Source organism: Cricetulus griseus, assembly GCF_003668045.3.
Source record: "Cricetulus griseus strain 17A/GY chromosome 1 unlocalized genomic scaffold, alternate assembly CriGri-PICRH-1.0 chr1_1, whole genome shotgun sequence".
Classification (NCBI taxonomy): domain Eukaryota; kingdom Metazoa; phylum Chordata; class Mammalia; order Rodentia; family Cricetidae; genus Cricetulus; species Cricetulus griseus.
Genome location: NW_023276807.1, coordinates 262536480 through 262564043, shown reverse-complemented (window position 1 = coordinate 262564043; position 27564 = coordinate 262536480). Strand labels below are relative to the sequence as shown.

General features: G+C 40.6%; 1 protein-coding gene across 2 annotated transcripts; it reads right to left on the bottom strand.

Annotated features, from left to right (window-relative positions):
- Window positions 1-22237, bottom strand: Slitrk5 (SLIT and NTRK like family member 5). Of its 2 annotated transcripts, none has more exons than XM_027393954.2 (2): window positions 22178-22237; window positions 1-4401 (listed from the first exon to the last, which is right to left on the bottom strand). In XM_027393954.2, exon 2 carries the CDS (start codon window positions 4391-4393, stop codon window positions 1517-1519), a length of 2877 nt encoding a protein of 958 aa, XP_027249755.1. In that variant the 5' UTR covers window positions 4394-4401; window positions 22178-22237; the 3' UTR covers window positions 1-1516. The 2 variants fall into 2 exon arrangements, with proteins under 2 accessions (XP_027249755.1, XP_027249754.1); XM_027393953.2 differs by lacking the exon at window positions 22178-22237 and adding an exon at window positions 21748-21790.
- Window positions 22238-27564: the final 5327 nt, after the last annotated feature.

Below are 27564 nucleotides of genomic sequence, written 5' to 3'. Positions count from 1 at the left end.
TGAACCAACAAAGGAATCAACTTTATGTATGTGTATGCATAAATGGACATACATTGAAATTTTTATATATGGAGAAACTTAGTCTTACTAGGAGGAAAATAGCTACTGGTTCCTAAATTCTTAATAAGGAGGTTCCACCATCTCCCAGAATCATTACTTACATCCCTCAAAGTTGACATAGTTATCAAGTGTTTATTCAGAAACTATTTAAAAAATTACATGTGCTGGGATACATATGAGACTGTAACAATAGTAGTTCCATCTTACAGAGATCCTGTTTGTCACCAGCATCTGCCCAGAGGAATAAAGACATCGTACATAGACTTGTACAGCCCGTCATTTGGTCTTCTGAGGTGCAAGGGCACGAGGAACTGTACAAATGCAACTGGGTTTGGTTACACAATCAAAAATCGGCTACAATAGTAGTCAAATCAATACATCATTTTGGTTCACTAATAAAAATAATTTTCAGCCTTCTCTGTTATAACCAAAAACTTCCACACATTTCTCAATCAAACAATCCAATTATTTGCGCCATCTTCTCCCTTTTATACAGTGGGTTACAAACAGCTTCAGTTTTTAGTTTAGTTTTTTTTTTTTCTTTTTCTTTTTAATCGCAAGTCCCATTGGATGGGTTTCATGGACTTTTAAAGACTTTTGCCATTAAGTGCTCCATGTCTTTAACTATTTAATAGGCCTTTCTGATATCACTCTAGATTTGGAAATGCAGCTCCTTGTACAGTGCAACAACGCCTCTGTGAAAATCATAGGCTAACTAGTGAAGGAAAGAGGAATGCTAAATGCGCATATAAAAATAGGTGCTACAATAAAATATTTGTATATTTCATCAATAAGTTATTTTGACTAATCAATTATGGATCATATAGCTCTGTAATTTCAATGATTTGTCCACATCTATAGTGAGCCTTTCTGGATCACAAGATTTGTTTTGTTTTAATTCAAATGTCCAGAATGCATACAAACACATCCTTTAAAAACAAAGGACAGGATTAGGATTACGAAGGTAGGTGGGAGGGGAGGGGGAGAAGTGAGAGAGAACAGACTTCCTATTAAAGTTGGGGTGTGCTAATCTCTCAACCAATGCCATGGCTCTTAGGACAAGAAGGATATGAGAAGAGGGGCAAAAAGGATGAGTGGAATCTAAGCTGCGTCCGCCCCCACCCTTCTCAGCACTTCCGAGCACTGCAAAAGGGGCCACAACTTGCTTAAGGTCGCCCTTGATGCAAATCGCCCTCCAAAAAGCCCTTCTCTCTAACCCCACAGACAAGAAGAGAAAGAAAGTGATGTGCCTAGTTTACATAAACGTTTCCCACGTGTAAAAGTAAAAGGAAATTGCACACCCTTTCAGTTAGCTTTCACCGAAGCTGAGAACCCCGTGCCAAGGCACTTCACCCTAAATGTTGAAACGACACAATCAATCAAACGTGGTCACTGAGTGTGTCTGCTTGCTTGTTTGTTTTAAACGCAAAAAAGCTCCAAGGGAGTTTCTTTGTTTTCAGAACTGACTGAATGTGGTCTGTTTTTCCAGCACTTCGAGGTAGTCCGGCTCAACATTTAGTTTTGCTTTTAACTCCAGATACTCATTCCGGTTCGGTTCTACAAAGACAGCACCGGGAGGGCTGTAGAGCACCGGTTCCCGCAGCCTGCTGTCCCCTGCCCCCGGGTGCAAATACTGATGGGGGCGTCGCAGGTCATAGTTTGGGGAAAAAGTGTAAGCAGCCGAGCTGCAAGGGAACTTGGGGTATTCCGGGAGGCTGCTGCCGGCAGGGCTAGTGGAGCAGTGTTTGTCTGGCTCTAAAATGCCCCTGTAAAAGCGGTCAGCGTCCTGCACCGGCGACAGTAGGTCCTCCCGGGGCTCGATGGTGCTGACGCTGTAGGCGGGGCTCCGCAAGTGGTGGCTTTCCCTCCTCTCCTCCTCCCCAGGCTGCAGCTGCAGCTGCGGAGGGGGCTGCTGCTGGGGCTGCTGAGGCGGCGGCGGCGGCTGCTGCTGCTGCAGGTGATGGTTGCTGCTGTAGGTGACCTTGAGCTCGTGCAGGTCTTTGTAATCCTCCACGGAGTTGCCTTCTCGAGACCGGTAGATGGGGTTTTTGCACATGTGGCCCAGCGGGTGAGGGATGTATTCATACACGTGGCCCGCGGGAGTCTTCACCTTGGGCAATGCTGGTCCGCGGTGGTGCACGTGGGCGTGCGGGTGGCCACCCCCGCCGCCGCCCGCACCCCCATACACGCTGTACTGCATGTTGAAAGAGCTCACGTCGGAGTTGTTGGTACTGGCGTGGTCGCTCTGGTTCTTCTTCCTACGCTTCATGACCAGCACGAAAAGGCCTGCTGCCACAAAGACCGACATGATGAAAACCAACAGCAGGCTGAGGATCAACACCGATAAAGGCACCGAAGAAGCCCCGGCGCCGGCACCCAAGCCCGCGGGGGCCCCAGTGCTGTTCAACCGCACAGCTGGCGTGGCTGCATGGGTCCTGGATGGCACCTGGATGGAAGAGGGTGTGGGCGTGGAAACCACTACATCAGAATAGTCCGGACATAGCAGTTCCGACTTGATGGAGCGCATGTAGGTCTCTGCAAATTTCTTGGGCGCCTTACAGATCACTTCGTCCACTAACACACCCACTTTGAGTTGCTCAATCCACAGTTTCATGCCCACCACATCGCAGGTACAATCCCAAGGGTTGTCATGTAGATCGATTTGGATGAGGGACGTCAGCTGATCCAACACTCCACTCACTGGCAAGGAGGCGAAGCTGTTGCTCCTCAGGTTTAGCCTGAGAAGAGTGAGGCCAGAGAAGACTCCTGAAGGCATGGCCTGCAGTTGGTTGTTGTTCAAGAACAGCAGCTGGAGGTTTGGGACTGGATCGAAAGTCCCAGACTGGATCTCGCGGATGAGATTGTACTGGAGGAAGAGATACTGCAGGCTCTGCAGGCCGTAAAATAACTCTGGACTCAGCCTCTCAATCCTGTTGCCATTCAGGTAGAGACGTCTCAGGTTGCTGAGATCCCCAAAGGCCCGGTCCTGGATCATGGAGATGCGGTTGTTACCCAGGTGCAGGAGGTCCAGTCCGGTGGCTTCCAGGAAGTCTGTTCTGCGCACAAGAGTGATGTAGTTCTCTGTTAGGTACATTTTCTTGGGATTGTAGGGCTTGGGCTGCAGCTCGGCGATGCTCTCGATCTTGCGCTCTTGGCAGTTGACATTGAGGCCCAGATCAGAGATCTGAAGGTTGCAAGTGCACGCTGTAGGACACTCCAAAGGCACCGGGGATTTGGTCTGGTAGGCTATGCTGGGGCCATAGTTACTGTAGCCCAAGTCTTTAGAGGGTTGCCTAGAGGTGGGGCGCACTCTGGGTTTGTTGGGCTGGCGGGTCCCCTTAGGAGGCTTCAAGGGGGGCTTGTAAACAGCAGAGGAAGAAGTGGCCACAGAATTCACAGAGGCTGGGGTGGTATGTAAATATCCCGTGGTGCTTAAAGGAGTCTGTGGCCTCATCTCATAGTCAGAAATAAGTTTCCTTGGACAAAGTTCCTGCTTGGATACCTCATCCAAGTCCCTTCCGTGTAAACGGAAGGGGGTCTCACAGACCACATCACCCACAAGGGCTGAATAGGAGATGCTGTCTAACCAATCCTTGAGAGAAATCAGTTCACAGGAACAATTCCAGGGATTTTCCTCCAGCTGTAATTCCACAACCTTATCCATGTGTTGCAACAACCCTGCATAGGGCAGAAGTTTCAGTCTGTTCCCCCGCAAGTCCAAGTGCGTTAATGGCACAAAACGGAAAAGATTGTTGGGTAAACCTGACAAGAGATTGTCATTGAGGATAAGCACCTGCAACATATGCAGTTTTCCAAAAGCATTGGGTTCAATGACACTGATGTAATTGTAATCGACCTGCAGGTATTCTAAGTTCTCCAAGCCGAGGAAGGTGTCATCTCGAAGAAGTTCCAGTTTGTTATTGTTTAGATGTAGTCGCCTCAAACCCCGCAGCCCATGGAAAGCCCCAGTCTCGATCTCTTGGATAACATTGCTTCCCAGATGTAAAATTGAAGCCCCAGTGTAATTGACAAACTCATTGGGATAGAGACGGTTCAGAAGGTTCCCAGACAACAAGAGGTGATAGACAGGGAAACGGGGAGGGCTAATTTCAGAGAGACTGATGATCCCCCGGTTTTCACAGCTCACAGTTAAAATGCCGTCCTTTTCCTCACAAGGACATGCATTGTCACAGATTTCCCCATAATAATCGATGGTTTCTGCACAGGAAAGCACGAGAGATGTTACAGCAAACGCTAGAGTGTGCAGCATCCAGCTATGCATTTTTCTGTGAAGGTCCTGTTCCAAAGTTACTGGGGGGCAGCAAAGGTGCATTTTACCTCCTGCAAGGGAGAGAGGAGACAGGAAATAACAGAATATCACACAGACACAGACACAAGACACACACACACACACACACACACACACACACACACACACACACAAAGTAAGGGGTTAGTCAGAAAGCCCCCTTTTCTTAATGTCTTTTCTCTGAAACCCAGGGGGGATATATATATATATATATATATATATATATATATATATATATATATTCCCAAGGGGAACATTGATAGCCTTCAGACTTAACCAAAATTAGCTATTCATTTTGATTTGGAGTCTCATGGTATTTCCCAATGAGCATGGCACCAATTTTCTGCTCTTTAGAAGATAAAGGCAGATAAAATCCTGTGTTAGTGTTCTCTGCCATCCTCCATCAAAACTAATCCATAAATATACATAAAATGGCTGTCAGTACAGTTTCATGGCTCTAATTTAAGAGCAAGAAGTGTAATTTCTTTCAACAGGGTTCTCCACTTCATATAGACCCAGCCCCCTTGCTTTCTTTTAGAATCGTCTGTGATAACACTTTACCGTTAAGGTCTCCCATTTTTACAGAGGAGCGTGGGGCCACAATACTTTGAGCTATTTTAAAGCACCACAAGAAATGTCAGGGTGGGGACGTGAAGAATAATTTCAGAGGCAAAAGGGATGCAAGATCATGCATCCAGAGGAGCCAGGGAAGCTTTTAAATCACCAATTGTCCTGGGGAGAGCTGAGAATGTAGAGGTGTGTGTGTGTGGGGGGGGGGGGCGAGTTCTCTTTGATGGTGGACTACACCACAGTATTCAGCATAGCAGAGCCCTGAGTATAAGCACCATGCCACTTAGCAGCGTTTCTTTCTAGAGCACCCTGAGACCACTTCTCCTCATTGATCATGCCGACGAAGCTACAAAACCGCATCTTTAACCACTGAAATAGTTCTTCACGATGGATTATAAAGAACTCAGCAAAGACATCCGCAATCTCGGAGCACCTCTGAATACCGTGAGTCTAAAGAGGACATTTCTAGTTCTTACCCCGAAGCAGATGAAAGTGAGCCAACGATCAGAGGCAAATGCTCTATTACCCTGGGTTCCAAGTCAGTTTGCCACGGTAGGAACAAGCAGCCCTTCTGAATTAACAAAATTTAGGAAGGAACTAGCAACCTTGCCAACATCTCCATCTTTGAAGTTGCTTATTACATTTAAATGTCAATGATGCTCTCCCTCACGACCCTTCCTGGTAGAAAGGGAGGCTGGGATGATTAAAAGACAAAGTCGAGGCAAGTGTCACAGGCCAGGGTTTTTAACATCTGAATTTAATATCCCCAAGAAGCCACTTTGATCCCCTCCCCCTCTGTTCTTCGCCTTTGTCACTGGAAGGCTTCCTTTGACTTACTACTCTGGGTTGATGGCAACACTCTAGAGAATGGTCACAAGTGGACTTACTGTATGTAGAGTGCTGAGTTGTTCAGGGGAGTGTTGCTAGAACTGTGGGGAACCTGTGCCTTTTCTGTGACCAACCTCCTTTCTGCCTCCCACCAAAAGCTGCTGAGCATCTCAAACCAGAACTCGAGCCAGGACGTTTCTGGAGCAGGGGTTCAAGCTTGGGAGGCTTGCACATGATCAGCAAGGCGCATCAGCCCTCCTGGTTCCAGAGCGTCTGCATTCGCAGGCACATGTGCAAAGTGTGCCTACGAATCACTGACATTTGGCCACCCAGACGTATCGAGACAGATCGGAACCACAGTCCACAAAGCTCACTAGTCTATCAGACCTCCCCCTCACCACAGTAGACGGCTCGGGTTTTAAGCACCCCGGTACGAAAGTAAAAGCAACGTTTACCTTGAAATTGGGGTTCTCCGTTGGATCAAATGTGCACATCCATTCAGCTGGGTCGGATCCCCTCCCCCTCCCTCGCGGAGCTTCCCCGCCCCCATTCCCCTCCTTCCCCATCTCAGAGTCCATTGCAAATTGTGTCCAGGCAGTATTACATTCGAACCTTTACAACTTTTATTCAGTTCTGGCTAGCCGGGGTCGAACAGCCTTTTCCAAAGCGCCTCTCCATTCACCCCCTCCCCCGCCGTCCCCAGCCATCAAAGGCGACTGAAGATTTGAGAAAATAAAGTTGAATGAGCTGGGAATGGTAACACCGAGACAGGGAAAAGCACCACCGATGTAAACTCGCGGGTGCACCACACGTTTTGGTTTATTAAAACAGAAAAAAAAAAAAAGGATAGAGGGCGGGGACGGGGGACTGTATTTGTTAGCTCCCAAAGAATTTAGAGCCTGGATCACCGACTGCCATATCCCTGCATTAAGCAGCATGAAGCCGCTCGGGTTGGAGCCCAAACCCAGGCCGGACTGTGGCTCCCGGCACAGCTGCTGGAAAAGCCGCTCAGGCAGAGGGAACCGGAGTTCCAGGACCCGAGGCTCCCCCTCCCCCACCCCGCCCCAAAGCAAAGGAAGGGTAAAGGGAGGAAGAAGGGGAGGGAGAGAGGCAAAGAAAGCCACTTCGCCATACCACACAGACACACACAGGAGCCTCTTTCGCAAAGTAAACCCCAGACTTACCCTGTCTCACATCTCAGGGGCCCACTCATCACAGCGACCCTTTAGAAAAACACCTCTCCCGGTTGTGCACTGATTTTTGAAGCCTAGGCAGACACAGAAGGCTGCCAGCATTGCAGGCTGAGCTGCTGGAGGAAAGCGGCACCAGGACGCCGCTAGCCCCGGGCCGCCACCGCGGTGGCGACCGCGGGTTCCCGGGCTCCCCAAAGGGCTCTCCCTGGCGCTCTCCGCGGTAGCCGGAGCGGGCAGTGGGGTGGGGGAGTGGGGGAGGGGACGGCCAGGGAGTCGCTGGAAAGGCAGCTCGCGGCAGGGGCTGGGAGCCTGAGCCGGCAGGGCGGGGAGGGCGCAGTGGGGAGGGGAAGCGGGGAGACCGAGGAGGGGGACGCGGAGCTGGCTGCCTGGCTCGGCCGCCCAGCTAACGCGCTGGTGAGCCTGGGCGAGCGCTCGCACCCGATCTCACTCACGCTCCCTCGCACCATCGCTCCCACGCGCGATCCCCAGGTCTCAGGGCCCCTTCCTCCTCACCCCCAGACCCGGCGGGTACTTACTGTTCCCATCTGCACAGAGGGCAACTTTCTCCGACCCAGCGATGGCAGCCGCCCCCTCCAGCCGCCTCGGGCTGCTGGCACCCTCCGGCCTGGGATCGTGCGGGCCGGCCCTCCCCTCCCCCCTAGTCTCTCCGGGTCGGCGTCTTCACCACATTCCCCCCCTGGTCAGTGGCGCACGCCCCGGGACCAGCCAGAGGGAGCGGGGCTCGAGGGTGTGCGTGCATCGCCCGCCTTCTTCTTGCAGCGCACACTGTACATGGTAGTGAGGGGGCGAGAGACGCTGGTGCTGGCCCCTCGGCTGCTCCGCCGGCGGTTCCTCCGCTGTGCTCCTCTCCCCCACGCGCCGCGACCACTGCAGCCGGGATGCCGCTGTCCCCAAGGCGAACCTGCAGTCGCGGCCCCTAATTAGTATTTGAAAGGCTCCCGCATCCTCTTGGCGGCTTCACCGTTCCTAGTGTTTGCGGCGGATTTTCGCCAGCCCTCCCCAGATGCAGCGCAGGGTCCTCATTATTTGCAACTCTTTCTCTCCAGCATCCTTTGAGGGGTCCGGGAGGCAGGAGCAGCGTTGTTCTAAGCCTGTGGCATGTCCTGGCAGCCTGGCCGCTCTTAAAAAACTCAGAAAAAGTCGTGTCTTCTCTCCCGGGGGCTGAGGAGGCGGCCACATCTGCTGGGTAGCGGGTGCAGGGCCCGTCCGCTGCACTTGTTTATTGTCGCGCCGCTGGTGCAAGCCAAGCTGCAGCAGACATGATGGGCCCCGGGCGAAGCGGGCGCCCAGTGGCCGGTAGATGGCAGCCGAGGGCGAAGGCGTCTCTGGCCTCTGGAGGCGCAGCCAGAGCCCACTTTCGATGTCACATTCGTGGAGACAGAGGAGTCTTGGACCATGTGCGCAATTCGAGCGTAGGAGTGTGCAATCGTCTTCTTGGAAAGGGAGGACTGGAAATAACCCTGACAGTGCTAGGCTTGGCGGTGACGAGGGACAGATGATTGCAACCGGTTGCCGTTTGCCCAGATGCCTCTGCTCTGTTTGAGACAGAGTCCATACAGCTGCTTCTAGAGTCTCCCGTAAAGAACCCTGGAGGGAGTGGCTCGTCCTAACTATACAGAGTGAGTTATTTTTATCTTTATCTTTTTTTTTTTAAGAATCACGTTTTATAAGTATGTCGGGGCGGTTCTCCGGAAGGAAAGTGAATACACTAAGCAAACTAGGAAGCTGGAAGCAACTGTAAACCAGGCAGCGTCTGTTGAAAGCCAGTTTGTGGAAGCGTTACCTGATTCTCTGGATGGTAAGTATGACTGGGTTCTTCCAGAAAACCAGACAACTTTGCTCCCCTATAAGGAGGTCTGTGTATTCAAAGCATGCGTTGGGGTTGGTAGGCCTACAGTCTTCACAAGGGGCAAAGGAAAGTTGTTTAGAGTGAGTGGCCCAGGGCAGGCTGCTCACAGGCTTCATACTGTGGTATATGGGTACTCCTGTCATGGAAACACATTTTTCTTTTTCTATGATAGAATATTGCTCTAAACATAAAAGGAATTCTCGGAGTTTTAGTTTCGGGGACATTACTGTGGATATACTCTTGTCAAACATGTGCTCGATACAAAAAGAATCCAGAACCAGTGTGTGTGTGTGTGTGTGTGTGTGTGTGTGTGTGTGGGTGTGTGTATAAACAGGTCTTTACAGCATCCATCTGTGTTGAATTTCAAGGACTTATATTGAGGTAGTGAATTATTTCAACCTCTTGAAATGTGTAATGCTTTTAAAATTTCCTCTAAATATTCTGTGTATATATTTTTAGCTGATCCATGAGCACTTTGAAACAGTTTTGTGTATTCCATGCAAGTTTGTGTACCCTACAAGGGAGAAAAGGACTGATATGTGCGTGATGTCAGATGATGAAAATCTTAGAACTCTATTAAATTTGCATATTTGTCATAGGAATGGTAGCGACTGGCCTTGGGTATGCATCAAAATTTACTTTAAAAGCAATAGTCGGTGTATCATCATTGAGTTATTTATCCTATAATCTGACATAAAAAGTAGAAATGTTCCTTTAAAGTGAAAAAAATCACCTATATATTTCAAAATTGTGACTATTTAATTTTACAGGTGCACTGAGTCCTGTCAGCAGCCTAATAGTTAATGATTCCTAACTCAATAGAAGTTCTGATAAGTTACAGAATGTCTTAGCTATTAGACTTCCCAGGATATCTGTTTTGTAATATTAGTGTGCATCACCTTCACCGTTCCACTCAACATAAACAGGGGTTTATGCTCTACTTTGTATTATGTTATGGTAAATAGCACCCTATCTAAAATAACATTTTGGTATCAAATACATGTTGAACTAGCTCAACTAACAATATTGCAGGAAACACTTTTACCCACATTTCCAGATTTCCTAGTGTGGTTCAAAAAAAAAAAAAAAAAAAAAAAAAAAAAAAAAAAAAAAAAAGACTGAAAGCTTTCTAACACTGATTCGTGTCTCATCATTGCCACTGGAGCCCCAGGCACTCTTCACCACTAGGTGTCCCTGTAAACTGCTCTGCTGGGAAGTGAATTTTAAGAAATTCTGTGACATAGAAACTAGAATACTGCAGTAGGAAAACCACGGCAGAAATAAAGGGCTCAATTTTAATGCATAGACTTCTATTTTCTCTGACCGCTGTCTATTTCCAGGGAAACATAGAAATGGATCTTATGCAGAAGAAATTAGAACCAAGACTGAGATTTGCTCATTCACACGAGCAAATACATTTGCTTCATTTGCACTAATCAACAGGCACAGGGTACCCACCCATTCTTTCACACTATACTTAAGTAAACACAAATGACTATGTAAAAACATCTGGATAGTGGAGAATGAAACCAGTGATCAAAAAGTTACTTCAAATATTAAGGTTTAAATTTTCTAAGTTCAACATTATTTAACCAAGTCGGGCATACAAAGCTGGGGACACATCACCAAATGTTTGTGAACATAAGAATACCATAATAGGCCATAAAATGGCAACTGACAGAAGTACATGCCATATATAAATATATATTAAAATTTAAAATCACATTACAATACCAACTTGTGTCTTGAAATGGAGCACATATTTTCCAAGACTTTAAATTTATCATTATAGATTCTTATATTAAATATTTTAGTGATCTATGAATGTGTTGGAATAATTCTTACAGTAAATATGCTTCTTAAAATATTGTTTGTGTTACAACTGTGTTGCTTCTTTGGCATATCAAAATGTTTAGTGAAGAATTACAGATCATTTTGAAGCAATCTAACAGGAATTATAAATGAGGAAATTCCTCAGTAATGCCAGAGAGATGGCATGAGCATTGATCAATGTCACTGAACTCCAAAGCTATTAGGACTTCCCTTTATTTTGTTAAATTAAATGGTGAATTGTGAGTGGGAAGTCTAATGCTAGATTTCAGACATCCCCCAAAAGTAGACCTAATGTTACTTTTGTGACAGTAATGAATAAGAATTTCCTACAATCCATTAACTTAATTTAATATATATCTGTCATAAGACTTTGATACCAAAGCTAATTAAATTATAGACTCCTAAAAGGAGGAAACAAACACTTTCTGTATTGAGAAAACTGAGTCATCATTTGTGGTTGCTTTTTGAAACAATGTGTTCTTATCTAGTCTGCTAACAGTTGGAATAGCAACAAACAGTATAATGTCATATTTGTGAAAACTACAATGGTGATCACAGTTAATATATATCACTGAGATCATTTATTCACCTATGGACAGTAATTTGCATTCTGGAAATATGCTTTCAGAAGCATGGATGAAATATATGTATAAAACATCAGATTTTCATTATTTCATATATACCATTGTAAAGATGTTAGATAAATTGGGCTTTATCATATGCATCCTTCTTGAAAGACCCAAGACATGTCTACCAAACTTTAAGATTCATGTAAACTTTAAACTATTGCCATTTCAGAAAGTAGTCCACCAAAACAGAAAGGTACAAATGTAGTAGCAAAGAAAAATGTGCAACTTTGATGGTTGAGCGTAATCTGTGTAGCAATTTGGGCATTTGGGCATTGCTAAGAACAGCCTAAATACAAAGGGAGTAAGCATTCATCTACACTTTGAAATTCTGTTCCATTTTGAATACTAATGTGAACAGGAGTACTGCTCTATCATTACTTGTTCTGTGTGTCATGGCTTTATATATTTTCCTGTAAAGGAAAGAGGAGAGTAGGGACAGGAAAAATGAGAGGGAGAGGGAGAGAACAAAAGATGGGTTTTGTCTTGAAAGATGTACATGCACAAATCCAGTAACGATCATTACCTAGAATTCTTGAAAATAAGAAAGATTGCTGGTTTTGGATTTAACCTATACTCTAAGGTTTACTACAGAAAAATTTTAATTTATATGTACATTTATAAAAAAGAAATTTAAAATATCAACATGGACTTGAAATAACAATATTTGGAATAAGTATGAGACTGCTGGTGAACATTTGTGAATCAATTCTCAAAATTAATCTCTAGCCAAAAGTTCTGAAATATATTTTATGTTGCCCATAAGTGGTAGTGTTAAAAGAGACCCTGGATAGTTTTCAAAATGAGTGTAGGCTAATTAAAATATTTCTTCTGGCAACTCTTATTTGTGGGTTTCATTTCTGGCTACCAATATCAACTAACAGAATGTCAAGTAACATAACCTGGCTTTCCTCAGGTTAAGTGTTCATAACCATCTTGTTAATCAGAACATTGGTTTCATTTTATTGTCTTGGGTATGAGAAAAAGATCAAAATGAGTCTGTAGAGCAGATAAGTAAAAAAAAAAAAAACTTTAATTGTGAGCATTCAATCTTCCCTGTTATCTGCATGCAGATGAGAAATAAGCATTTGTGTCATATTTAAATATACAAATTCTCATCAGACACAGCACCAAGGCCACCACCATCTGGCTTGTACTGACATTGGAGAGAGGCAGACTTAGTACATAGCTAGTTTGTGTTTCTTTGCCTATCTCTGCTACAACAGTGATTTTGCCTGTGGAAACTACTGCTTCTTAGTCCTCACCTACTGCAGTTGAGTTTCGAGAAGCAGTGCAAACATATATTATGGTGTTTTGTCTGATTTTTCCATGCTCCTTTTTAAATTGAAAAAACATTTTATTTTCTAAAACCAAACTGTATCATGAAAATTTTAGAATTACTTCCTATATGAGAATATATAATTTGATATATACTATAATCAACTTTGCTAATTAGGACTCTCCATTCACTAAAATATTCCCAGCCTCCCTTTATTTCCTCAAAGTGATCAGGTTTTCCCAAACAACGCTGAATTGGTTTGTACTGCTTTTCCATCTAAGAACCTGTCCACTTGGCCTTGACATATATTTACAGAGGAATCACTGCAAGTTTTTAGTTCATTAGAGGAATCTTCCCTGTTTTTCAAGCCAACAGTGAAGACTTATGAACCTAAATATTCATTTGCATTTCCTGTCCATTGGTTTAACACTTTTTTATTTCCTGATCTATTTTCTTGGAAAACAGAATATTATTCCTTATTGACATAAGTGTGGTGTTGTTTCCTTTCCATAGCAAGAGAGCAAGACTATGAATGCCAGAAAACTCTTTCTGTGCAAAAATTTTACTTGTCTGTGAACTTCTTCACTCAACAGTGTTGAGCTCACAGTGTGTGGTGAAGACTCTCTCTTACAGTTATGATGAAAACTACTTGATTCACACAATGAAATTAAAATCGTCATAGGGAGGCTTTGCTTCTGATATAATATACATCATATCCTCAAAACACATACTATATGGTATATAACGGTGACATTATATAAACATTCATTTTAATGATATTTGCCTAGGTCACCATTACACATTATGGCTACAGAGCAATTGAAATGTGGAAATGTACTGTTACTTGGATTGGTCTATTTAAATTTAAACAACCATATGCAGCTAATAGCTCCATATTAGACACTGCACAGTTAGAATGAAAATTGCTGAAAGACCCAAGCTCTGTTTCTTGTGCAATTTCTGGGATACCTTGAAAAGTCGATCAAATATGAACAGCTGTACTCATACGTAATCTGGATGATTATGATACCTACAATAAACAATGTCAATCACAGCCCCCATATGACAAAGGGCCTGATCTATATTCTATTGAGGGTCTCTTCAGTTCGTCTAAACCACAATCACTAAAGGCTCTGACTATTCATTAAAAGAGCTCAAGGAATTTTTCTGGCATCTCAAACTTTCTCAGTATAGCCCCCATTTTGCTCCTATAAACAAGCAAAAGTAGATTGGTTTAAATCAATAAAATATCATTAGGAAAAAGGTGTCTTTTCATGCATGGCAAAGTTCTGTAAAAGTCCTTATATTCTTGTAGGCTGGGGTATTAGTAGGTCTAAAAAAAACGGAAGTTTCTCAGGGGTATGACTGTTTAGTCATTATCTAGAATGATATCTGTGTATAATGATGCCTGTCAGTCAGTAACAACTGCCCTTGAACATTTTCATTTCATCTATTTTATTGTATTCCCTTTTTGACAGACTTCATTTTCGTACTTTAATCATGTGTATATGTGTGTATTTGTGTGTGGTTGTAAGTGTAAGTGCAATGGCTGTGGAGGATGTTAGCAGATACCTTGGAGCTGAAGGTACAGATGCTGATGATTCCTGTTCTAAGTGTCTGACAACTCATGACCACTAAGCCATCTCTGAAGCTCCTCATTTTATTTTTTTCATGTGTGTAGATATATGTTTATATTTATATGCTTGCATGTATGTAGGTGCTATGCATGTATCTGTTTTTGATGTTGTCTGCAAATGCTATCAACCTTATGTTTTGAGATAGGATGGTTCTTTGAACCTGGAAGTCATCAATTTGTATCTGGCTCCCTGCTGCCTCTCCTGAACTGAATAGCTATTTGCAGCATGGCCTTCACATGGCTGAACTGACATCTTCATGCTTTCACTGAAGTCACTTTACCAGTGGAGCCATCTCTCCAGCCCTGCACTTAAAACAAATGGTCATTAGCTTGTGATGTTTTCAATTATCAGAGTGGGCAGAGTTTGAACAGCAAATTATAATTCATTATGATAAATTAATAATTAATGGAATGAGTTGGTATGATTTCAGATTTCTGGAAAAAGCTGCATAAGTCTTCTTTAAATAAAATTATTTTCAAATTTTTCAAAGTTGTAATAAGTCAGGGAGCCAGTCCCTGCCACAACAAATTATTGTAATTTACTAAAACGATACTACATTTGTTTGTCATAACTTTATGATAATTTTTACACAATTGACCCACAGTTTTAATAAAAAAATTAATAAAATGAGAAAGATGATTAATTGTTTGAGGGCTTAGGTTAAACATAAAAAGGAAATTCCCTGGCCTGGAATTATTCTAAAAAAATCACAAGAAATAACAATTAATGAAAAAAAAATGCCATACTAGCCAGAGCTAGTATGGGTATATGGAAGTGTTTGAACACAGCAAAAGGAAGGGAAAATAATATAATTAAATTATAATCACAGAAAAAATAATTTAAAATATGTGAGTAAATGACATCAAGAAATTAAAAATAAAGGACAAAAATTAATGAAGCATTTCCCTAAAAAAAACTCCCTCAATTCGGATGCATTGATTGTTCATTTGCATTCATGAAAACACTTCTTTAGGCTTTTAATAAGGTTAACTTTGCTTTCCCTCAAAATACTATATGGCTATCACAATTTTTCATCAAATGATAAATATTATATTGTTACGTTCTTAAGAAATATAATCATTAAATTTATCATTAAAAACATCAGATGTTATACTGTATGTTAAATTTTTATTCTATGCTACCTTTGAGAAAATTTAACTTTTGGAAAAATAGATTTTCCAGGTCAAATTTTCATTGAATTGTATGATGCAAATTTTATTCTGTGGTTAAAAATTATATCACCAGACTGGGCAGTACTGCCACAAGCTTTTATTACCAGCACATGTGTCTGTGGCCAGCCTGATCTACTGATTCAGTTCTAGGACAGTCAGGGTACATGGAGAACCATGTCTCAAACACACACACACACACACACACACACACACACACACACACACACACACACACACACACACACACACACACACACACACACACACACACACACACACACACACACACACACACAGAGAGAGAGAGAGAGAGAGAGAGAGAGAGAGAGAGAGAGAGAGATTACATCACCATTCTACCCTAACTTCTGTAGCTATACAGGATTCTGAGCTAATGTCATATGATTTATTAGCAATATGCTACAATTTTCACTTATTCTCACATAAAGTTTAAAGGAAAAATGAAATGAATGTATACACATTCTCAGTTATTAGCTTTTATATTGATGTGAATCATTTTTTGATAAATTGTTTTGAGAAATAAAGGAGATGGAGTGTATTTCCAAATTGTTAATGTATGAACTACTCCTGGAAGTGGTAAAATAATAACTATCTATTAAAAATGATCATGAATTATAAAGTATCATACATGCAGAATTAATTCAGTAATATAAGGGGTATTGTTTTTTACTATCCAAATTATTATCATGGTAACTTAAGTGAATACATTGAATTAAAAAACAACTTGTTTGAATCTACACAGTATGATTTTTCATAAAATAAAGATGTTTTTGGAAAGCCTAGTGAAATGGCTCAGTGGCAAAGATGCTTTTTTGTATGGAAATAGTTTTTTTTTTTCATACAACACGTTCTGATTGTGGGTTCCCGTCCATCAGATCCTTCTAGATTCCCCACTACCATTTACCTACAGATACAAATTGGCACCGTTTTTTCTCCCTCACACTAGAATATAAACAGGCACATAAAATGATATTAATAAAGTAAGATAAAATAAAAAAGAAGAGGACAAGCAAGAAAACAAAGAAAAGCACAAGAAAACAAAATCAAATAAATGCAGAGACATATTTACCTGAAAATTTCACTTAAAATTTTTTAAACATGTGATTAATAATCCATTGTATTAATGCACTGCATTTTACTTTACCTATTCATCTACTGACAGACACACAGGTTGTTTCCAATTTTGGTTGTTAGGAACAGACCAACAGTGAAAATAGTTGAGTGGGCAAATGTCTTTGTAGTAGGATGCAGTTTTGGGGCCCATGCCCAAGTGCCGAAAAGTTTAATCTTGAGGTAGCTCTATCCAGTTTCCCGATGAATTACCAATTAATTGGTATAGTGGCCAGACACATTGTTTACTCCCACTAGCAGTGGATGAGTCCTCTCCTTAGCCACACCCTTGTCCACATAACCTATCATTTCTTCTATTGTTCTTGTCATTCAGACAGGTGCAAAATGAAATCTCAAAGAAGTTTTGATCTGCATTTCTGTTATGACAGGAGAGGCTGAACATTTATTTTCTTTTTTGATTTCATTTTACATTGCAACCCCAGTTCTTCCTCCCCTTTCCTACACCTTCCCACTCCCCTTGCCTCCTTCCACCCTTCGTCATCTAGCCTACCCTCAGTCCAATCCTCCTCATGGATAAGGTGTCTCATGAGGAGTCAGCATAGTCTGGCACAATAGGTTGGGGCGGGGCCAGGCCAGTCTCCCATGCATTAAGTCTGAGCATGGAATCCCGCCATAGGGAATGGTCTCCAACAAGCCAGCTCATCTACCAGGTTTGTGTCATGGTTCTACTGCCAGCAGCCCCTCTGATCTTTAAGTGTTTCTCAGCCATTTGTGTTTCTTTTTTGAAAATAATATATTGAAATCTGTTCCACAATTTTAAATTGGGTTGTTTTCTTAATGTCTAGTCTTGGGGGGGGATTTATATACTTTAGATATGTATATCTAAATGTTAGTAAACTTTTTCCACTCTGTAGCCTACCACTTTGTCTGAATGGCCATGTCCTCTGCCACACAGGACCGTTTTAGTTTCATGAGATTAAATTTGTTAATATTTATTTTCAACTCCTATCCTCCTCTCCTATCATTGTTGTGTTTAGACGGTCTTCTCCTTGCCACTGAGTTCAAGATTTTTCCCAACTTTCTCTTCTACCAGATACAGGGGATCTGTTTTTATGTTGAGGACTTTCATCCATTTGGAGGTTTTACTGCGGTTTTGTAGTAGAACTTGAGAATGGGAATGGTGATACCTCCCATAATTCTTTTATTATTTTATAAGTAAAGCAATGCATATTACATATGCATAATATAAGTAAAATAAAATACAACATATTTCATTATGTTTTGTCTATCCTGTTTTTTCCTCTCTGTCATGTTTCAATATAAACCTGAAAATTGTTCTTCAAGGTCTGTAGAGAATTATGTTGGAGACACTGATGGCCCCCTATGGAAGGCCTCACCTTCCCTGGGGAGCAGAAAGGGTATGTGATAGGTTGAATTTTTGTTGGGAGGGTGGTAGCAGAGGACAGGAGGGAGAGGAAACTTGGATTGACATGTAAAACAATCTTGTTTCTAATTGAAATTTAAAAGAAAGAAAGAAAGAAAGAAAGAAAGAAAGAAAGAAAGAAAAAATTGTGTTGGAATTTTTATGAGGGTTATATTAGTTCTGTAGATTGTTTTTGAAAGGGTGGGAATTTTTACTTTATTAATCCTCCCCATCTCTGAGCATTGAAATTTTTTTCACCTTCTGATATTTTCTTCAATAGTTTAATTCAGTTTCTTAAAAATTTTTTATCATATTAGCCTCTGCCTTTGCTAGGCTTTAACTCAAGATATTTTATGTTTTTGAGTCCATTGTGAAAGGTGTTGTTTTCCTGGTTTCTTTCTGGCTTTACAATTTGTATATAGGAAGGCTACTGATTTTTATGTATAAATTTTGCATCCTGCTACCTTTCTGCAAGTATTTTTCAGATGTAGGAATTTCCAGGTAGAATATTTAGGGTCACTTATTTAAACATTCATATAATCTAACCATTAGAATAAATTGAATTCTTTCCTTCCTATTTGTATCCCTTTACCTTTTTCTATTGTATAATTACTATATCTAAGACTTTAAGTACTATGTTAAATAGGTAGGAGAAGAGTTGACAACCTTTTCCTGTTTAAGTTTCTTTCCATTTAAGCTGGTTTTGGCTATGGGCTTAAGGTATATTGCCTTTTTATATTGAGTTATGTCCCTTGTATTTTTAAATACCATGAAAGGGTGTTGGATTTCATCAAAGGCCTTTTATTGCATTTGAGATGACAGTGTGAATTTTTTCATCCTGTTTGTATGTTGGTTTATGTGTTGAACTATCCTTGTATTTCTGGAATGAAGCCTATTTGATACAGTTTACAAGTATTTTATTGAAACATTTTGCATGATCCCTTATAAGGGAAATAGTTCTGTAATTCTCTTTCTTCGGAGGGTCTTTATGTGGGTAAGATATCAATGCAATTATATCATAGAATGAACTGGGCAATGTTTCTTCCTTTCATTTTTAAAAATATTTTAGGAGTATTAGTATAAAATTCTTCTTTGGAAGTCTGGTAGAATTATGAGCTGCATCATCTGGGTGTGGGCTTCTTTTATTTTTGGACACTTAATTCATGTTGTTCTGTCTCTAGGGCTATAGGTCTATTTAAATTGATTATTTGTTCTTGATTTAAGTTTGGTGAATGAAATACATCAAGAAATTTATCCATTTCTTTTAGATTTTACAATTTGGTCAAGTATAGATTTTTATTTGTTTGTTTTGTTTTTGGGTTTTTTGAGACAAGGTTTCTCTGCAGCTTTGGAGGCTGTCCTGGAACTAGCTCTTGTAGACCAGGGTGGTCTCAAACTCACAGAGATCTGCCTGCTTCTTCCTTCAGAGGGCTGGGATTCAAGGCAAGCATAGATTTTTTAATGTATATCATTAGGATTTCTCTGGATTTCACCATGATCTCTTGCTATGTCCCCCTTTTTATCTCAAATTTTATCAGTTTGAATCTTTTCTCTCTGCCTGTTAGTTAAAATTGAATACTGTTTGGCAATCTTATTGATTCTGTCACAGAACCAACTATTTGTTTCATTGATTCTTTGTAATTTTGTTGTTTCTATTCTGCATCTAAAGTTTTCAGCTATGCTACAATGTTCCTAATATATCTCATTAATATTTTTGTAATTTTTTCATTTAGTACTATGAATTTGCTCTTAGAATTACGTTCATTGTGTTCTGTAAGTTTAGGCTTGTTGTAGTTTCATCATCATTCTATTCTAGAAAGTTTTTACTTTCTTAATTTCTGTCTTGACCCACTTTTTCTTTCTTTCTTTTTTTTATTAATTCAAGTTAGGGAACAAGCTTGTTTCATATGTAAGTCCTTTCTCCCTCTCCCTCCCCTCACCCCCATCCCTCCTCCCCTACCCCCAGTTGCCCCCCACCCCATCCACCCATCACTCCCCAGGCAGGGTAGGGCCCTCAAGGAGGGCTCTGCAAAGTTCACCAAATCTTCCTGTGCTGGGCCTGAGCCCTTCCCCATGTGTCCAGGGACAGAGTGTATCCCTTCACGTGGGATGAGCTCTCAAAGTCCCTTCTTACACCAGGGAAAAATGCTAATCCACTTCTAGAGGCTGCCTGGAGTGCAAAGGCATGCTTATTGGCATCCATGTTCAATGGGCTTGATCAGTCTTGTACTGGCCTCCCAGATAGCATCTGGGGTCGATGTGTTCTCCCTTGTTCAGGCCAACTGTTTCTGTGGGTTTCTCCAACCTGGTACAGACCCCTTCAATTTTCATTCCTCCCTCTCTTCAACTAAATTCCCGATTTCAGCTCAGTGTATTTCTGTGGATGTCTGTCTCTGCTTCCATCAGCCACTGGATGAGGGCTCTAGGATGGCATAAAGAGTAGTCATCAATCTCATTTTAGGTTATCCTCTCCACCATTGCCTGGATTGTCAGATCGTGTCATCCTTGTAGGTCTCTGAAGATATCCCTAGTTCCAGATCTCTTCTCAGACCTATAGTGGCTCCCTCTAATATGGTATCTCTCATCCTGCTCTCTCTCCTCTATTCTTCCACCTACTCAATATCTCTGCTCCTCCATTTCCTCTCCTCTACTCCTCTTCTCATGCTCTTATTGTGACAGCACCCTCTCCCCTACCCTCATGTTCCCAATTAGCTCAGGAGTTCATGCCACTTGCCATTCCTGGGGTCTATTTATCCCTTAGATTCCTTCATGTTTCCTAGTTTCTTTGGTGAAGAGATTATAGGCTGGTAAATCTTTGCTCTATGTCTAAAATTCATATATGAGTGAGTACATATCATGTTTGTCTTTTTGTGACTGGGTTACCCCACTTAGGATGGTTTCTTCTAGTTCCATCCATTTGCCTGATAATTTCAAGATTCCATTGCTTTCTTCTGCTGAGTATTACTCCATTGTATAAATGTAACACATTTTCTCTGTCCATTCTTCAGTTGAGGGAGATCTAGGTGGCTTCCAGGTTCTGGCTATTACAAACAATGCTGCTATGAACATGGTTGAACATTTGTCCTTGTTGTATGAACATGTACTATTTAGGTATATACCCAAAAGAGGAATGGTTGGATCTTGAAGTGGATTGATTCCCATTTTACTGAACAACCGCCATACTGATTTCCAGAGTGGTTTTATAAGTTCACACTCCCACCAGCAATGGAGGAGTGTTCCTTCTTCTCCACATCCTCTCCAGCATAGATTGTCATTGGTATTTTTAGTTTTAGCCATTCTGACAGGTGTGAGGTGGTATCTCAGAGTTGTTTTGAGTTGCATTTATCTGATGGCCAATGATTTTGAGCACTTTCTTAAGTGTCTTTCTGCCATTTCAGATTCCTCTGTTGAAAATTCTGTTTAGTTCTGCACCCCACTTTTTAATTTCATTGTTTGGTGTTTTGGTGGCTAGCTTATTGAGCTCCTTGTATATTTTGGAAATCAGCCCTTTGTCAGATGTGGGGTCGGTGAAGATCTTTTCCCATTCTGTGGGCGGTAAAAAACCCAGGATAGCCAAAACAACTCTTTACAATAAAGGATCTTCTGGAGGCATCACCATCCCTGACTTCAAGCTCTACTATAGAGCCATAGTTTTGAAAACAGCTTGGTATTGGCACAAGAATAGAAAGATAGACCAATGGAATCAAATTGAAGACCCAGATATTAACCCACGCACCTACGAACACCTTATTTTTGACAAAGGTGCTAAATCTATACAATGGAAAAAAGATAGCATCTTCAACAAATTGCTAGCACAATTGGATTTAGACATGCAGAAGATTGCTGATAGATCCATACCTGTCACCATGCATGAAACTTAAGTGCAAATGGATCAAAGATCTCTCCATAAATCCAGCCACACTGAATCTTCTAGAAGAGAAAGTGGGAATTACCCTTGAACAAATTGGCACAGGAGACCGATTCCTGAACCTGAACATCACGCCAGTAGCACAGACACTGAGGTCTGCAATTAATAAATGGGACCTCCTGAAACTGAGAAGCTTCTGTAAGGCAAAATTCACAGTTTGTTACGATAAATCTTTCCGCCAAAAGCTGCCTGAGCCCTACTGCCATGTGCGAGCTTTACGCCAGCCGCCTGCCCGAGTTAGGCCCAAATAAATACACAGAAACTTGTATTAGGTTCAAAGCTGCTTAGCCAATGACTAGGATTTCTCATCTGCTAGTTCAGTCTTAATTATCATAAATCTATATATTTTATAAGACTTATCTTATCAGATGCCTTATTGGCGTCCCTCCTTGCCTGTGGATCACATTGTGCCGCTGGAGCAGGCGAAGGGGAAAGAGAGGCCCTTCCTCTTTCATCTTCACTTAAATATGAGTCTCCTTGCTATGTCACTTCCTGCCTGGATCAGCACTTCTCTACTACATTTCCCAGAATCCTCTTTGACTCCTAGGTCCCATCTACTTGCTGTCTCATTGGCCAAACAGTATTTTATTTAACAATCAATAAGATAAACATACACAGTACATTCCCCATTAACAGTCAGTAAGACAAAATTGACCCACTTTTTGTGTCAAGTTTGTTCAGTTTTAGTGAGTTTGTTTGCTTTCTGCTGTGTTTGTTGTTGAAATCCCACTCTATTGATAGTGTTGATAGAAGTCAGATAGGCATTTTTTCAATCTTTTTGTATCTATTGATATTTACATTGTGTCAAAATATGTGGTCTATTTTGGATATATATGAATTACTGAGAAGAAAGAACATTCTTTTGTGTTTGGGTGAAATCTTCTGTTAATATCTGGGCTTTTTCTATTTAGCTTTTGTCTAGATGCCTGTACATTGGCTAGAGTAGGGTACGAAAGTCACCCACCATCACTGTGTATGGGTCAATATAAGCTTTACACTATAGTTGTGTTTCTATAGTAATATCCTTGATGTTAAGGTTCATTTCTGGATGCAGCAGAAGGATGGGTTTTGTTTTCATATCCACTCTATTAGTTTGTTTCTTTTTATTGAGGCATAAATGCCATATACCTTTGACTTATCTATTAACTGGATTTGTTGGTTTTCATTATTTTGTTATTGAAGTATGTGCTTTTTTGATATGCTGTTGTGATTTTTCTTATACATTGAATTTTCTTAGGTGTGGTAAACTTCTGTTTGAAGGTTTTTTTCTTTGCCTTTTGTAGAGCTTGAATGTCTTTTTCTTTCCCTATCTATTATGACAGTAGTTTTGCTATGTATAGAAGTCTGGGCTGGCATCTATGGGCTAGGAGTCTGTAGAATTGTCTATGCCCTTCTAGCTTTTAGAGTCTTTATTAAAAAATCACATATTTTTCTAATAGGTCTTCCTTCATATGTTACCCAGTCTTTTTTCATTGCAGCTTTTAATACTCTTTCTTTGTTTTGAACATTTAATGTTGTTACTACTATGTGTCATGGGAAATCTCCTTTCTGATCCTGTCTATTTAGTTGGGTGTTTTTGTCCTGATACATCACTTCCTTCTGTAGGTTAAGAAAATTCTCTTTATGTAGTTGAAAATATTTTCTGTGCCTTTGACCTTCATTCCTTTACTCCTATTATTCTTACATTTGGTTTTTACATAGTCTTCCAATTTTGTTAATGTTTTGTGCCAGGAATCATTTGTTTTTATATTTAGAATTCTTTTGACCTGATGTATCCATTTTTTTTCTATTATGTCTTCAGTGTATGAGGTTCTCTCTTATCTCCTTAGATTCTGTTGGAAATGGTTGCCTCTGTGGTTTCTATGCAAACTCCTAAGTTTCTCATTTACACTTTACCTCAGTTTGGGTTTCTGTATTGATTCCATTTCCTAATTCATGCCTTGAAACTTTTCTTCATGTCACTCCATTGGGTGCATTTTCATATATTTCAATAGTCGATTTATTCACATTACTTTTTAAGATCCTTAAACATATCTATTATTCTTATTCTGAAGTCCTTGTTTTGTGTCAGCTATTTTGCGTTGCTCAGGTTCTACTGTAATAAGCTTGCTGGACTCTAGTGAGCACACGTTTTTCTAGATGGTTGTTATTGCATTTTTAGGCTGATGTCTAGGCACTTAGGTTTGGGGTGATTGTATTCTAGGTGTTGATATCTCGTCTTGTCTTTTCAGTGTATGTTTTTCCTTTGTTGGTTTTAGTTGCCATTTCTGGATCTTAGGAACCTGTGGTGGCTCTGGGTTACCTGGCAGCAGGTTCTTCTGAGCCCCTGCAGCTGTGGTCTTTGGGATCTCAGGTAGAACTTGTTTGTAGGTATTAGGAGCTGACAGGAAGAAATGGAGACAGGCTAGAAGGTTGGATGGATGAGTGTGTCGATGTGAAGGAGGAATGCTTGGTCTTCCATGAGGGTGTTTGGAGTCCACAGACAATGTAGGAAGAGGAGGAGGACATGTCTCTTCGGATATTCTAATTCAGGGCTGAGGATAACACTATGGGATTGGAATTGGAAGATGAGATGTAGACTGAAGATCACCTACCTGGTTCCCTGGCTAGCCTGGTGAGCTGGTTTACAGAGTGTGTTCCAAGGATGATGTTTTCCAAAATTGATTACCTGATTCTACTCCCTGGGACTCACATGGTAACATGATAGGAATAGAGAACTTACTTCTGCTCCTTGTGTTCTGAACTCTGAATAAGTGCTGAAAACTGTACACACACACACACACACACACACACACACACACACACACACACACACATGTAAAATGTAAACCATTATTAAATATCTATATTAAGATATTTTGCTGTGTTTGAATAATTATTAATATTTTTTCATTCAGTTAGAATCATAGAAGCATTGTATATACCCCCACAAAATCAATAATATCAGAAGAATCACACCTAATTTCATGTATAATATATGAAAATTTGAAGAATAATAAAAATCTACTGTATGAGTATTTTAGAATACAAAGTCACAATTGCAAACATTTTCTTATTGCCTTAAAAGGTTTTCAACTTATTTCTATGCATTTACACTAGTAATTCCTCTCTGTAAATATATTTTGAATAGAGAAATTGCACATACTGTCAATTTCCTAGTAATGAAAATTATCAGTATTAAATTTCTTATTTCTCTCCTTTCAAGCATTTATATCTCCTTGCACTTTTGTGTATGCTAGTAGTTGTGTGTAGGGAAGACTACATGTGCACCTCCACTTTGCGAATCCATGATGTTCCTTACCACCTTCTAACACAGTTGGACTTGAGCCTGCATCTTGGAAATCTTGCAGAAACTCCGAGTCAAAAAGCAATGATCACATTCACAGTTGTCAGGAATGAAGTGCCCACAAGGCACTTGGTGCTATTTCAGTGCTTCCAATACACTTACAAGAGCTGGAGAAACTAAAAGACAATAACTCTATCTTATATAGGAAATATTTCACAGAATACTTAGTCTTGACCTGAGCAATAATAAATATTTAAATATTCACAGCTCATGAAACATCATTGCATTACATTAATTTTCCTGCAGTGTTTTTGTAGCAAATTTCCATGGCCAAAGAATGTATTTTTTTTTCTGCAATACACTGTGTCAATAACTTTTTCTGGGCAAACACCTGCAGATATCTCTTGGCAGTGGTTGGATAAACTTTAGGAATGTAGTGATTGCAACATAAACCAGAATCTGAAAATAAATGCTAGGTGCAAGCAAAATCTTAGGAATAGCACCCATGTGTGGGGATTTTGTATTTCTATTCCACTTGACATGAAGAGCAGAATAAACTTTCTTCAAAAAAGTTACAATGTGGCTGAGGAAAGACACATGAAATGAAGGTACATTTGCAAGTAAGATTTTCAGTTTGTAATAATGCACCACAATATATTTTCAGGTGAAATAATTAATTTCCTGAAAATGTTTACTCATATATTCTATGTTCCAATAGAGATCAAAAGATTAAAGCCACATCAGACTTTTAATTATGTTTTATAAAGTAGCTTTGCATGCTGTTTTAATATCTGAATATTTTTAATGAGATTTTAAAAAATCCTCTTTCTGTTGAAGTTTGGCCATGATTATTCGAAACTGTGGGTTAGTAGATTATCCCATGGTTAAATATCTATTGAATTTTTATCTTTTAAATAGAGGAATGAATTTGAAATATATTGATTGTTAACTATCGATTCACTGAATAGATCAATATTTCCCTGAATGTTGAAATCTGATTTGTAATATTGGTGAATTACTATGATTTATTTAAAGAGAATTTATGTTTTAGTGACAGCCTAGTATAAAAATATTCAGCAATTCTCTTTTTAATTTTAGCATTTGTTTTAAGAAGCGATAACAAAAATATCATCACTGTGGATGGATTTCAGAAATGATAGGTCTGCAGAAGATAGAACATTACACATTTATTTTAAAGATTCATCATTTAATGTTATGTGTAGTCATGTTTTACATATATATGTGTGTGTGTGTGTGTGTGTGTGTGTGTGTGTGTGTGTGTGTGTGTGTGTGTGTGTTGTCTAAGAAGGCCAGAAAAGGCATTTTGTTCTCTGAGACTGGAGTTACAGATGATTGTTAGCTGGTAGCCTTGTTCTGAGAACTAACTCTGGAAGAGTAGACAGTGATCCTCAAATATGAGCCATCTATTCAGCTCTTATACACTAATGTAAAGAAGAAGTCAGTATGATTGGTACCCAGATGCCAGTGACTCATTATCAGAAAACTGGGCCAGCCTCCCAATTTTCTGACTCCCAGATGGACGTATGAGGATCTGAACTAAATGCTTAAGTGAAGCTGGTAATTTACTGAAAAAAATTCTCTGCTCAGAAAAACACATTACTCTCAATGGATTCTTTGCATTTATTGGCCAGCATTTCACATCATTTGCTAATGATGACCAGATACTGAATGTTTTATCGTATATTTTAAGCAGGAATACCCGAAGAGGTTCTTTACATAAGATGAGCATGGAGTTCTTAAAGAAAGCTATACAGCTGTGATCATAAACATATGTTCTCACTGGCACAAAAAGTGTCAAGCCAAGATTAGTTTACTATAGACAATGTTTCTTTGTGATGAGTGTGTTCTATTATTTTGTTAATTTAGACAATAATTCTTCTATGGCATATGTTCTTTGTGTTATTGGACTAATCTGTACTTGTCTAATGTCTATTAATGAAATGCCATAGATATATATATTAGATCACATTAGTGAACTTTATAGTTTCTGCTTATTGTTTTGATGAATTTTATTACTTATCAGTTTCATATGTGTATATACAATACTATGGTTCCTCTCCATTACTGCCTCTTCTTTACTTGCCATCTGCTTCAACCATGCCCACATCTCAGCCAGCTGCTTTTCTGAATCATAATTTGTTAACCATTAATTTAGCTAAGGTCGTCTGTTTGACTATAGATTTAGAACTGCCCACAAGAGGCTCTTGTACAACTGAAAGACATGATTTCCCTCTGTTCCTGAGTCTATCAGCAGGCAGCAATCAGTTCAGCAGTGAGAAATAAAATTATGACCCCTACCCACTCCTTTCTTCAGTCATGACTGTTGACAGATATGTTCTTGTGCAGACCAATTGCAGCATCCTCAGTTGGAGGGTGCTCCTGATTGCAAATAGCTTCCAAGCTTCCTAGCTTCCTGCTCCTACAATCATTTTGTCTGCTC